This window comes from Notothenia coriiceps, unplaced genomic scaffold, assembly GCF_000735185.1.
Source record: "Notothenia coriiceps isolate Sejong01 unplaced genomic scaffold, NC01 NC01_scaffold00000442, whole genome shotgun sequence".
NCBI lineage: Eukaryota > Metazoa > Chordata > Actinopteri > Perciformes > Nototheniidae > Notothenia > Notothenia coriiceps.
The window spans coordinates 1-12,712 of NW_011333143.1; the positions used below are offsets into that span (position 1 = coordinate 1).

Here is a 12,712-nt window from a genome sequence, read left to right on the forward strand (position 1 = left end):
TTCCATCTTTGCACAAACTTATCTCGTGCCCTCATTGGTCATGTGCGCGTTCGTGTGTGTTGGAGGAGGGGCTCTGTAAGGAAGTGGCAGATTTTTTCCGGTTGTGTATTTTCAAATTCTAGCGCACTCCAGCTGGTTTCTCCAAAATTACCTACCCCACCTTTAAGTGCTTTGACAAAAAATCCATAAAAAAATGTCATCTGTGGAAGCCGTAGTACTGTAAAAAGCACGACCAATCATTTTAGCCGACCCGGCTAAAATAACTGGATGGCCTACCTGCCTGTCAGCCTTCCATCTTTGCACAAACTTATCTCGTGCCCTCATTGGTCATGTGCGCGTTCGTGTGTGTTGGAGGAGGGGCTCTGTAAGGAAGTGGCAGATTTTTTCCGGTTGTGTATTTTCAAATTCTAGCGCACTCCAGCTGGTTTCTCCAAAATTACCTACCCCACCTTTAAGTGCTTTGACAAAAAATCCATTAAAAAATGTCATCTGTGGAAGCCGTAGTACTGTAAAAAGCACGACCAATCATTTTAGCCGACCCGGCTAAAATAACTGGATGGCCTACCTGCCTGTCAGCCTTCCATCTTTGCACAAACTTATCTCGTGCCCTCATTGGTCATGTGCGCGTTCGTGTGTGTTGGAGGAGGGGCTCTGTAAGGAAGTGGCTGATTTTTTCCGGCTGTGTATTTTCAAATTCTAGCGCACTCGAGTTGGTTTCTCCAAAATGACCTACCCCACCTTTAATAACACATCTGAGTACTTATTCCACCACTGTGTTTTGTACCCGTTTACTAAGGTAACTTATTCTAATGTCTCTTGTCCGCAGCCGAGAAACATTTTCCTCCATGGCCGTGACCGCCATGTTCGTATTGGGGACTTTGGCCTGGCCTGTAAGGACATCCTCATGGACGGCCATAAGAGCTCCACCTCTCCCAGCACTGGTAATAATTCACCTTTTTATTAAATCGTTTTTTTTGTTTCACAACACAGTACTTCACAGTATCACCACTAGATGGCGCTCTATGCTTTAAAGTCACACTTTCTGATGTATTTTTGCAGATTCCTCACATACCACAGGTGTTGGTACCTTTGTGTACGCTGCACCAGAACAACTGAGGGGCTCCCATTATGATTCAAAGGTAAACATATTCATACTAAAAAAAATTACATATATACGTGCTATAATATTTTGCCACTGTTATTTTTAATTAAGTGTATTTCAAAAAATATTCTGTTTTACTACCAAAGGACTTTCTTGAGCAAGGCAGGACAAGTTTATTTAGCACATTAAACACAAGGCAAAGTGCTTGATAATGCAACCGAAACACATACAATCAAATAAAAAGCCACAGAATAAAATACAAACAAAACAAGCAATAATTACAAGTAATTTCTTATTATAACTCATGTATGGATATTGCACATTTTTAGGCCAAAGAAAGTGATGAATTAACAAGCAACCACCACAAAAGAGAAAAAATACAATTAGCGAACATTCTTTCATAAAGACAGTATGTAAAACATCACATGTGTTGATAAAATGTAAAGAACAATGATTATTCAATAATTTAGTTAATTATTTACATCCTTAAATAATAAGAAATAAGGAAATCGGCTTGATTATTGCTTTTAAGAAAAGGTACATTTCTCTACTAAATAGATATCCTTTATCATTTCAGAAATGTCTTGTAAAGTGGGCTGAAACCATGTCCTATACTTTACAAACTTCATCCCCTTTTATTTCAATCAGGAGAGACTTCATTTTGTTTAAAGAACATTTATTGACACATGCCATGATAAATGTTAAGTCTTTGGCGATTAGACCCAGATCCTGAAATCGTATATCTAAAGGGGGAAATGCAGCCGTGAGCATAGAGAACCTCCCGGGGTCTAGACACTGGTGATGATGCTGAAGATCTGGATTTGATGAGGCGATGGGATGAGGTCTTTGGATTAGCTCTCTTGGCACTGGATGTGATGAAAGGAGGTGGATGGGGAGGAGGTGGTCAGCAGCATGACATGCAAAGGAGTGATGGGAGAGGGTTGCGCAGCAGCATGACAACTTGAAATCCCGCGCCAGCTGACAGCAGGAGAGGAGACCATTTTAAAGTTTGGCTGCAGCACGATGATTCGCTGCTGAGATTGTGGTGAATGTAATAGGTTAACAGAAAGCCTGTGATGAGCTGATTATAAGCAGCAGTGGAGTGAATGTATACCAGTCTTCTTGAAAGAACTTACGCTGAGCTTCATTTAATCATCATTTTTAATTCTAATGTCTTTTTTTTACAGCTGTAATTCTAAATGTCATGTGCTATTGCTCCCTCAGTCAGACATGTACAGCATCGGAGTCCTGGCTCTGGAGCTTTTCCAGCCCTTTGGGACCGAGATGGAGCGCGTCCGGACCCTCGGGGACCTGAAAGAGGGGAAAATCCCAGACTCCTTCTGCCAGAGATGGCCGGATCTGAGTAAAAACATCATGAAGCTGACGAGTAAAGAGCCAGCTGTTCGGCCCACAGCCAGCGAGCTTCTACAGAGTGAACTCTTCTGCAGTAAAGACATAGTATGTTGGGATATTTTTGAAACATATTAACCTTCTGGTAACTTATTGTGCTTCCAAAATGCAATAATCCTAATAATAACTAAAACACAAAATGCAATAATCCTAATAATAACTAAAACACAAAATGCAATAATCCTAATAATGACTACAACACAAAAAGCAATAATCCTAATAATAACTACGATACAAACTTTTCTTTTTCCTCTTCAGGTGATTCATGGTCTGCAGAGAAGGGTTGAAGAGCAGGAGGAGGAGATCATGCAGCTGAGGAGACAGATCAGTCGGCTTCAGAGCTCAGACCCCTCTGAGTCGGACAAGTCCTAATGCTTAAAGAGTAATTGCCTCAAAGACTATCAAAATTGGATTTATTCACCCACTGCTGTACCATGTTTTGCTCGCTTGGTACAAGTGGCAGAGAGAGAGAGAGAGTGTGTGTGTGTGTGTGTGTGCGCACGCTTGAGTGTGCGCGCGCTTGAGTGTGCGCATTTGAGTGTGCGCATTTGAGTGTGTCTTGTACACCTGAATCTAATGGTGCAATTATTTATTTTAATTTAGCTGTTCAATAAAAACTACTGCTGCTACATCATGTGGGATGTCTGGGAAGAAGTGTTATGTTATTTCTGATCATTTGAGATGTTGCTTTGGAAGGGGTATACTTATAACAAATTGAAAAAGTGACCTATAAGCAGAATTTACAATGTGTGTCATGATTTTGTGCAGCCTCTTGTTCCTGAAGAAGATTCTGCACATTGTCGGCAAATTAAAAACATGTATGGACACGTTAAACCTTTCAATTTTTATTTTTCATGGTGACAGGGCACATTTATTTCAATGTTCAGACGCATGTCTTTGTTCTGTGACCTGTACATGTGGTTTATTGTGGTTAAAAGGTTGAGTTTTTGGACCATGGGAATGCTCAGTTTTATGTTGACAACTTTTAAAAGTATAAATATTGTGGCCTACATTGGGTACTGCATAAACATTCCTTAAAATGGGCATTTCAGCATGGATAAATTAAATTATGCTGTCACTTTCTGCTGCTTATGGCAACGTAGTTATTCTAAAACCACTTATTTTACATTTTAATGGATATAAAGTGCATATGTATTATAAATTATACTACACAAAGGTCATAGGAGTGTACACAAAGATGCTTTATGGTGTACATGCGACGGATCTTCCCAAAAGACGTTCCCTCTCAGAGGAATGGACCAATGGGAGACCTCGTTTCATTTCAGGTACCCGGATGTACCCGTGGGCAATTAGCTACGTCATTGTTCACCGCCGGACACCCGCTGGAAATAAGGAATGGATTTACAACCGCTACTAACGTATTCATAACAGATTCCAGGTGAGTGGTTTGTTGATTTTACGATTCAGTGCTACTTTAACCTTGCAGCTGTGTTATTTCTGTACACCTGAGTGGCTCTGATTAGTTGTAGTAGCCTTAGACCGGTTCTCTGTCATGTCGGAGAGAGAAGCACCACAACCACCGGTGTCGAGCCCCTCCTTTTTAGGCTACTTAGACCTCCAGTTACCCCGGTCAACGCGTTGTAAACAAAAAACTGCTATTATGCGTTTATAGTATTTATTTACGTTATTTCCCGCGGTTATTTCCCGCCGTTGTTCAGCTTCCATCGTGACGAGCTAGCTAACATGGTTAGCATCATGGCTGTATAAAGACGACTGGAAACAGCGTTGGAGGCGGATCTCAGTTCATTCCTATGGTAGTTGCTCAGTGGCGCATTGAAGCACAAAATGAAGCGACTGTAGCTGTAGAAAGAACCAGGATCATCCGGGGCCTTTTGCCCACTGAGCATGCGCATGCGCAGTCGAGGTTTCGCCTTAAGCCCTGCATCCGATCTCCCGCGCTGGGCTCAGTGAAATTAATAGAGAAATAGATAGATAATTAATGTATTCCTTTTACGATATTATTGTGACAATCAATCTGCAGGAATTGCAAAGTTTCTTGGTCAATGGGGGAAAGTCTTTTTGAGCCAAAATGACGTCACGGGAGTTGTAGTAGAACCGTTTGGCCACTACAGCCATTCACAAAATTGGCTTCAACGGCTGTCGCACTTCCTTGGTTAGCATCGATACTACCGCACGTAGTGGTAGCTAGCTCCGTTGCTAGCTATGTGTAACGGTCGCTGTTTCCATGGTGTTCGTAGCTTCGATAGCCTCTTGCTGCTAATCAGTCATTCTGTTCCTGCTTTTGGTGTGAATGGTGAGTTTTTAATCGCTTTCCTGTCTCTAACAATGAGTAAAAGAGGGGTTTAAAGCGAGTTTTGGTGCGGTTTAGAGACGCTGCGTGTAAAGGCCTAGCAGCCGTCTGTTAGCCAACGTGAGCCAGAGCAGGTGGGAGGGAACAGCTGTTGTTGTAAACGTGCTTCCAACCAGCACATTTCCTCTGTCGGGGTTTTTGAACTAGACATGTTACTAGGTGACTTTGTATTAAGTTTGTCGTGTTTAAAATATTCTTAACACAAGTTAATATATTACCACTGTTTTCTGGCTTTTCCTTTTGAATGGAAGTGTCCTTGAGTTGCACATTTGTACACAAGCTCTCAGCATCAACATAGCTTTCCACTTTCCATAACAATACTACACATATTTTATTATTCTGAGTACTTTGCCATAGTTTACTGTATGTTGTTTTTTTGGTATATCCAGATTAATTTAAATCAGTTATATGTCTTAATTTACAATAGTTTTTCTTATTTCTTTGGTTGTTTTTCTTACTTTGTATCTTCTTTAACTGTGTTTTTGTATGCACCATATACTTCAAGGCAAATTCCTGGTATGTGTAAACCTACTTAGCAACAAACCTGTTTGTGATTCTGATTTCTACCTCAGAGAGCCAAGTTCATTTAGCTTTTAGATACAGGTAGAGGTTGAATGAGAACATCATTCACGATACATTCCCTGCTATTATGTTTTCAAAGCTTTTGTTATTGAGACTTTGATCAGTTTAATCTGTCAGACAGGACTTTACTCCCACATTAAGCCTCTGTAGTGTCTTGTTTTATCATAATAATAAAATAAAATTTACATGCAACCGGAACTCAGGGCTGATAGTTTGAGCTCCCACTGAGTTTGGTTACTTTGCTCAATAAAACATGAATTATTAATTTGCTTGCACGTAAAGTAGGATCACTGAGACGTTATTATATTCTGGATATGGCTTTAAGTGGTTGTAATCTAAATGATCTCTAATCAAATTAATTCTGGGTGTCTTTTTTTTATAACGATTAAAAAGTTCTGATGTTGTCAATTAATTCAGACTTTAGTCACACATGATAGCAACACACACAATAGATGTTCTGAAAAACAAAAACTTTGAACATGATCTGCATTTCAGCACCTCGTAAAACGGTGTTCTTCTGTTTCTGCCCCTCATACAGCAATGAACAATGACCATAGTTGACAGATCTTCAGAACATTCTGACCACGAGTCAGTGGGGTGTAAGCGATCTCCCTTTACCAGTGGAGACGCGGGGATGGATGGCAGCTGTTCCAGCAGCTGGGCGATGGGTCCCACTATGTCGAGCGACTCTCCCAGGATGAAGGCGGCAGGAGGCTGCCTGGGCCCCACGCCGGGAGCCGCCGTCTACAACAGCACCGCCTCCTCTGGGGACCGGCCCAAGGAGCAAGGTAGGAGCCAGGGCTTTTATCTGCTGGGTTTGTTTTTGGTTTATTGGGTTTATTAGTCCAAAGTCAATTTTAATGTCAATCTTTCAGTTTGTGTGTACAGACAGAGAGATCAAAATACTGTTTCCAACAATCCCGAATACAAAAATACAATTATACAATATAAAAATATGTATATCCTATATACACAATCAACAGACACATATGCACTCATTAAGATAAAAAACACAACAATCAATATATACAAAATAACAGTCACTTCAATATTAATATCTTTATTGCAAGATTGTCCATAGCAGCGTAAAAATATAAATATATACAGCATGCAGTTATTCTATTAGAGCATGTATCAAAAGTAGATAAACAAATCTTCACTTTATAGTAAAATAATAATAAAAGCCACATAGTTGCACCTGCAAGGTGAATACAGCTGGTAACAGAAAAAGTGTTTGAATGCGTACATTAACAGGTTTATGATATCACTGCCCCGTCTAAGACACGATCTGACTTTAATTACATTTGACTCGAGTGTTTCGTCAACTTAATGTGTTGCTTAAAATAATACTTCTGCATACAGTATGTGACACTGTGAGTGTTGCACGGCCAGATACGGCTCAGCTGACTCAGATGAGGAGAATATGATACATTATGATGTGATATGCCGCGGACTGTACTTAATGTTACTTTGATCCGGTTACTTATGTTTTGGCAGATATTTAAGTAAGCTTTCTAAACGCTAATGTTATAATAGTCAGATTGCTCTAATTCATTTTCACGTTCACACAGTCGGTGATTTTTGCCGGCCGTCTTTCCTGCAACGGCAGTTTTTCTGTATTTCCTTTCTCCTGTAATATGACTTGATCGCTTTAAAATCTGCACACTGAGCTCTGATTGGTCAGCAGGCGGTGCTTTCACTGAGTTGATCTCTTATCCTGGAACCTAGGTTAGCCGTTCAGCATCAGTTACCATGGAGATCTAGCCCGCTAAGAAGTGAACCAGCGTCGTAGGACCGGAAACCCAGAGTTTTCCCTGAAGTTAGCCGGCTAAGCGAAAATCCGGCTTCGTAGTGCAGGCCTCTGGGCAAACAAAATCCCACACAGACAGAAGACAAACAGACAAATAAATAGAAAACCAGTCGGCTAAAACAAAAATGTCAATAATAAACAATAAATGTCAGTACGGCAGCACCTCCTCCCCGCGACAACCTGTCCAGTGTTGGGACCCCTCCAAAATGCAAAAGTTGAATCCGGAATGATTGGGAACTTTATCCTCTTAACACATTTGAAGAAGGGGCCCTATATTTTCCCAAATGTATTTGAGGAGCCACTCAGAGAAAACCTAATCCTTTCCATCTTCAGGAAAAAAAAGGATATCTCTTATCCAGTGAGTTTAATATGGAGGTACAGGATCTTTCCATTTATCAGCTGTGTGATAAACTACACACATTCCCCTCCCATGTTGTCAAGCAGGACAGTCGGACACGGATTTAAGGATTATATTTTCCCGCCATTAAAGGAAATTCCTCTGTTCACATGCATAAGTAACACCAAGCAGCACAAATGAAGCTAAACCATGGTTGCTGTCGTACGATAGTGTGACACAACTGGTTTTGTGGGTGTATTGTGTTGCTGCTTCCATTCTACTCTCATCCATAGTTACATAACCGGTCCAGTTATGAAGTGAGGCCAAGATCAATCTCCTGAGCCTGTGACGCAACTGGTTTTTGTTTATGAAGAGCAGCCGCCTGACTTGTTTAGCAGGAACACAAATAATAAATATTGCTTGTCTTGTTCTTTTAAATAATTTTCCAGTCTTACTCGGTTGTCAGGATGAGATCACTTATCACTCTTTTAACTGGAAGCTATTGACTTTATGCTGTATGTACATCAATATGTGTTTACATATGCAGTGGGGTTGAAGGATTTGGAAATGTAGGTATTATTGGACTGATATTGCAAATGTGATTTTGGAGGGAAAGGCCATTTCTGCCTCATGGTTCACATTTTCATTGAAGATATATAAAAATAATCGTGTTTTGTTTTTGAGAGGATCTTTAGGCCGGGAAATCTCTTGAGAAACACAATACTTAATTTAGAATATTATGTTTGACATATTTAGTCTCTAAAAAATATATTACCTCCTCCACCCATTTGGATATAACTGTTGTCCAGATTGTGATTTTGATAAGATTCAGATGAATTGTTCAGCCCTAACATCTATTTCAGCATGTATACAGATACTTGTTGATAACCTGTTCCTAAATCTGTTATTATGAATATTGTTGTCTCTGTGTTTCCAGTGATAAGCAGTGGAGATGGCATCGACACGCCCCAGAAGGTCCTCTTCCCTCCAGAGCGGCTCAACCTAAAGTGGACTCAGGTTCAGCGCATTGGTGCCGGTCTGCAGAACATGGGGAACACCTGCTTCCTCAACTCGGCGCTGCAGTGTCTCACCTACACCCCGCCGTTCGCCAACTACTTGCTGACTCGGGAGCACTCTAAAACCTGTAAGTCAGTGTTTCATTGTGCCGCCTCACTTTACGGTCTTGAGTTATTATCACATCATGTTCTTTATTCAAGTGACTGTTATTTTGTACTTTTTGATTGTTGTGTTTTTGTTTACATGAAAGGGGCGCGGTTAGCAACATTTGACCAATCACAAACATGGAGAAGCGTACTGACAGCGCAGCGTCATACTTCCTGTATGAAAAGTGAACGTTAATATTAGTCAAATATGAAGAAGTTAAACTTTAAACATCCATGACTTAAACACTTTATCCAGGATAAAAGCCACATAGCTGCAGTGATATCACTTCCCCCTCTAAGACACGAGTGGATCTGACTTTAATTACATTTGACTCGAGTGTTTCGTCAACTTAATGTGTTGCTTAAAATAATACTTCTGCATACAGTATGTGACACTGTGAGTGTTGCACGGCCAGATACGGCTCAAGAAGCTGAATCAGATAAGGAAACATACATTATGATGTGATATGATATGAATGATAATGGGACACATCGAGGTCTGCACTCACAGTGCCGCGGACTGTACGTAATGTTACTTTGATCCGGTTACTTATGTTTTGGCAGATATTTAAGTAAGCTTTCTTAACGCTAATGTTATAATAGTCAGATTGCTCTGAAGGTGATATTCTATTCATTTTCACGTTCACACAGTCAGTTGATTTTTATTTAGATCTTAATCTGTGCACAAAAATGTGTCTTTGACAGTGTGTGTATATATACATATTTGCACACATATTTGTATATACATTGTTTTTATATTCGGGATTGTGGGAAACAGTATTTCGATCTGTCTGTACACACAAACTTGAAGATTGACAATAAAGTTTTCTTGACTATAAGCTGCTTCCTGGTCTGTTTCAAGTCTAACTCATCAATGTTTTGCCCCTCTGTTTCGGCCACAGGTCACGAGCCGGGGTTCTGTATGATGTGCACAATGCAAAACCACATCATTCAGGTCTTTGCCAACTCTGGGAATGTCATTAAGCCCATCGGTGTGCTCAATGAACTCAAAAGTAAGTGTTTGTCATTTAACTTTTTCCAAAATGTTTACCTGAAATGACTGACAGGAGGCGCTGTGTAGCTGTTTACCTTTTTTACATTTTGGAGGGAAATTCTCTGGTGGTAGTTTGCAACAGGCTTTTGACTTATTTGTTCAACCTAACATCTACGAGTAAGTGTGGCATCGATTATCAACTTCTGACATATTTAACTGTGTGTGTGTTTTCCCCGTCTCACAGGGATTGCTAAGCACTTCCGCTATGGCAGCCAGGAGGATGCGCACGAGTTCCTGCGGTACACAGTGGATGCTATGCAAAAGTCCTGCTTACCTGGACCCAAGTACGTTTTCTACTTATAACCCTACGCAGTTAAGGATACCAGTTGATTAAATATCCCTTTAAGTTGCTAAATGGGTCCGTAAGTTAACTGTACGTACATGCTGATGTATTTAACTTACTGCAAATACCTTCCAGTCTAAATCTTGCAGAAACATTAAAGTATGAATGTTTTCCTGCAGAAACGTATAAAAAAAAGGTTTAACGCTTTTGCCAAGTAGGTTACGTACACTTATGAAGGACACATGCATGTTTAATAGACACTCTGGACTGACCATTGGGGTCCTCGGGGGAATAAAAGGGTTTTTAAGAACCACGAGTATAAAGGCGATTTTCATTCAGCAGCAACAGGAGGCCTCTCAACTAATTACTCCTGCTCTAATTCCTCACTCCTAGTCTCTCAGCTGTAATATGTTGTGACTCTGTGTGTAAGCCTGTGAAAGGACTTTTCCAGCACAGCCAGAAAACATGTTTCTTTATTAATAAGGCAACCAATCAGTTACGTCTTTGTTCTAACTGTCTTTTTCATCCTTAGATTGGACAGGCAAACGCAGGCAACCACTTTCATCCATCAAGTGTTTGGCGGCTACCTGAGGTCCAGAGGTATGTGACAAGTATTGGACTTCTTATTCTTGATTTGTTTCTTTTACATTAGGTTATTTATTTATGATTTTACAGCTTTTTCTAGGCTAACATCAAACTCTCCTTTTTTCTTTTCCAGTTAAATGTTTAAACTGCAAAGCCGTATCCGATACATTTGACCCGTTTTTGGATATAACTCTGGAAATAAAGGTAATCTGAACTTTTTTAAAGTCCTTTTTATGGAACTGTAATTGCATAAGAAAATGCATATGTTTGCAAAGATCTTAAGAACTATACTGAAATCCATGTTCCCTCCATGCAGACGGCTCCCAGTGTCTCAAAGGCTCTGGAGCAGTTTGTAAAGCCAGAACAGCTGGACGGAGAAAACGCCTACAAATGCACAAAGTGAGTTGTTTTACAGACACAATCATTCAAAAACAATCAGCTTTGTATTTGTTTGTGTAGCTATTATGCATTCGCCTGCTAACGAACTCAACATTTATTCCGCTCAGGTGCAAAAAAATGGTCACCGCCTCAAAGAAATTTACCATCCACCGCAGCTCCAACGTGCTCACCCTGTCGCTCAAACGCTTTGCAAACTTCAGTGGAGGCAAACTCACAAAGGTACCGTGACTCTAACATCCGGAGCCATGTCCCAGCTAAAGGACAGCACCTGTTTGATATTAATCAGCTGTTTGTTCCCCACCAGGATGTGAAATATCCGGAGTATCTGGACCTGCAGCCCTTCATGTCTCAGTCTCAAGGAGATCCGCATCTCTACGCTCTGTTCGCTGTGCTGGTCCACTCTGGGTTCAGCTGTCATGCCGGACACTACTTCTGCTATATTAAGGTACTGGCACTGATCACACCACTGTTCTAATCTATCAGCTGCCGTTGCCAAGTACACATGCTCACATTTGCCTCTCCAGCAGTCTATTAACACCTCTCAGCAACAGTTAGACGCAGCGTTCCTACAACAACTGCTGCTCTTAACAGACCCAGGTCTTGACCTAGAACAACGTTTCTCTCCAGCTCAAAGAGTACATTAACACTGTGTTACTATGCTGTTCACATATTTATCATTCATACATACATACATACATACATACACACATACATACATACATACATACACACACACACACATATACACACATATACAGACAGACACACACACACACATACAGACAGACAGACAGACAGACAGACAGACAGACAGACAGACATACACATATAGAGGCATACACACACACAGACAGACAGACAGACAGACACAGATACATACATACTAGAGATGTTAGGATTCACCGATTCGCATCGGTGCACCGGCATAAACGTTCAAGATGCGAGTGCACCGGTTGAAAGAGTGCACATCGGCTACAGTTTGGGTTGAACTCGCGATGCATCGATTGTAGCGTCTTTGCATCGGCGATTCATTCATATAAAATCCCCTCATCCTGTCAGCACTCAGCAGAGACGATCTTTGACCTTTGCTTCGCCACTACGGAGGCCGAGAGTCTCAGTTATCAACACACACGGAAGTCGAGGAGAAAGAGAAACACAGCGCACCGAAAAATACCTACAAAACAAACGTTTGGCAACACTTCGGATTGTTCAAGAAAGACGGTCAACTTGAAAAAACGCTCTCAAATTGTTAACGATGCCGAGCCGCTTTAAAGTAAGTAGTACGAGGAACTTAGCGACGCACATAAAGAGGCGACATGGGGTCTGCGGCTGAAAAGAGAAACCTGAAAGTGAGACACATGAGTTAAATCACTCAGGGAGGTGTTCTGTCAGAGAGAGGGGTTCAGCTTACAGCAGCCTGTGACGGCCAATAATAGTTTAAATGTCTTACTTACAATTGTAAGCAGCTATGAAATACCTGTGTGTGAAAGGTTATTTGTATTCTTTATTGTTCATATAGAAACCACTGCTTTCTGCTCACTGGTGAGTTAGCCTCTGAGTGTTAAGCACATCAGGCTGGCAGCTGTATGGGCATTGCACTATGGTAGTTGTTATTTGCACATTGTTAATCATGGGCAAGCAATGCATCCTTACAT

At 40.9% G+C, this 12,712-nt stretch overlaps 2 protein-coding genes across 3 annotated transcripts; both read left to right on the forward strand.

Moving 5' to 3' along the window:
* The first annotated feature begins 691 nt into the window (after positions 1-691).
* LOC104953143 (eukaryotic translation initiation factor 2-alpha kinase 1-like) lies at positions 692-3,148 on the forward strand. The gene is made up of 4 exons (XM_010780070.1): positions 692-941; positions 1,060-1,139; positions 2,327-2,560; positions 2,771-3,148. Exons 1-4 carry the CDS (start codon positions 725-727, stop codon positions 2,882-2,884), a joined length of 645 nt encoding a protein of 214 aa, XP_010778372.1. The 5' UTR covers positions 692-724; the 3' UTR covers positions 2,885-3,148.
* Positions 3,149-3,750: 602 nt separating this feature from the next.
* Positions 3,751-11,616, forward strand: LOC104953126 (ubiquitin carboxyl-terminal hydrolase 42). 2 transcript variants are annotated; one of them, XM_010780057.1, is made up of 10 exons: positions 3,751-3,911; positions 5,965-6,214; positions 8,511-8,717; positions 9,639-9,749; positions 9,975-10,074; positions 10,606-10,673; positions 10,792-10,862; positions 10,975-11,057; positions 11,165-11,276; positions 11,362-11,616. In XM_010780057.1, exons 2-10 carry the CDS (start codon positions 5,974-5,976, stop codon positions 11,530-11,532), a joined length of 1,164 nt encoding a protein of 387 aa, XP_010778359.1. In that variant the 5' UTR covers positions 3,751-3,911; positions 5,965-5,973; the 3' UTR covers positions 11,533-11,616. The 2 variants fall into 2 exon arrangements, with proteins under 2 accessions (XP_010778359.1, XP_010778365.1); XM_010780063.1 differs by lacking the exon at positions 3,751-3,911 and adding an exon at positions 4,201-4,787.
* Positions 11,617-12,712: the final 1,096 nt, after the last annotated feature.

Bases quoted from the DNA above. Each gene is read 5' to 3' on its own strand.
- LOC104953143 (XM_010780070.1), top strand. From the start codon at position 725: ATGACCTACCCCACCTTTAATAACACATCTGAGTACTTATTCCACCAC. The intron at 1,140-2,326 runs GTAAACATATTC...TTGCTCCCTCAG, and splicing joins GCTCCCATTATGATTCAAAG to TCAGACATGTACAGCATCGG. The intron at 2,561-2,770 runs GTATGTTGGGAT...TTTCCTCTTCAG, and splicing joins TCTTCTGCAGTAAAGACATA to GTGATTCATGGTCTGCAGAG.
- LOC104953126 (XM_010780057.1), top strand. From the start codon at position 5,974: ATGACCATAGTTGACAGATCTTCAGAACATTCTGACCACGAGTCAGTG. The intron at 6,215-8,510 runs GTAGGAGCCAGG...CTGTGTTTCCAG, and splicing joins GGACCGGCCCAAGGAGCAAG to TGATAAGCAGTGGAGATGGC. The intron at 9,750-9,974 runs GTAAGTGTTTGT...CCCGTCTCACAG, and splicing joins TGTGCTCAATGAACTCAAAA to GGATTGCTAAGCACTTCCGC.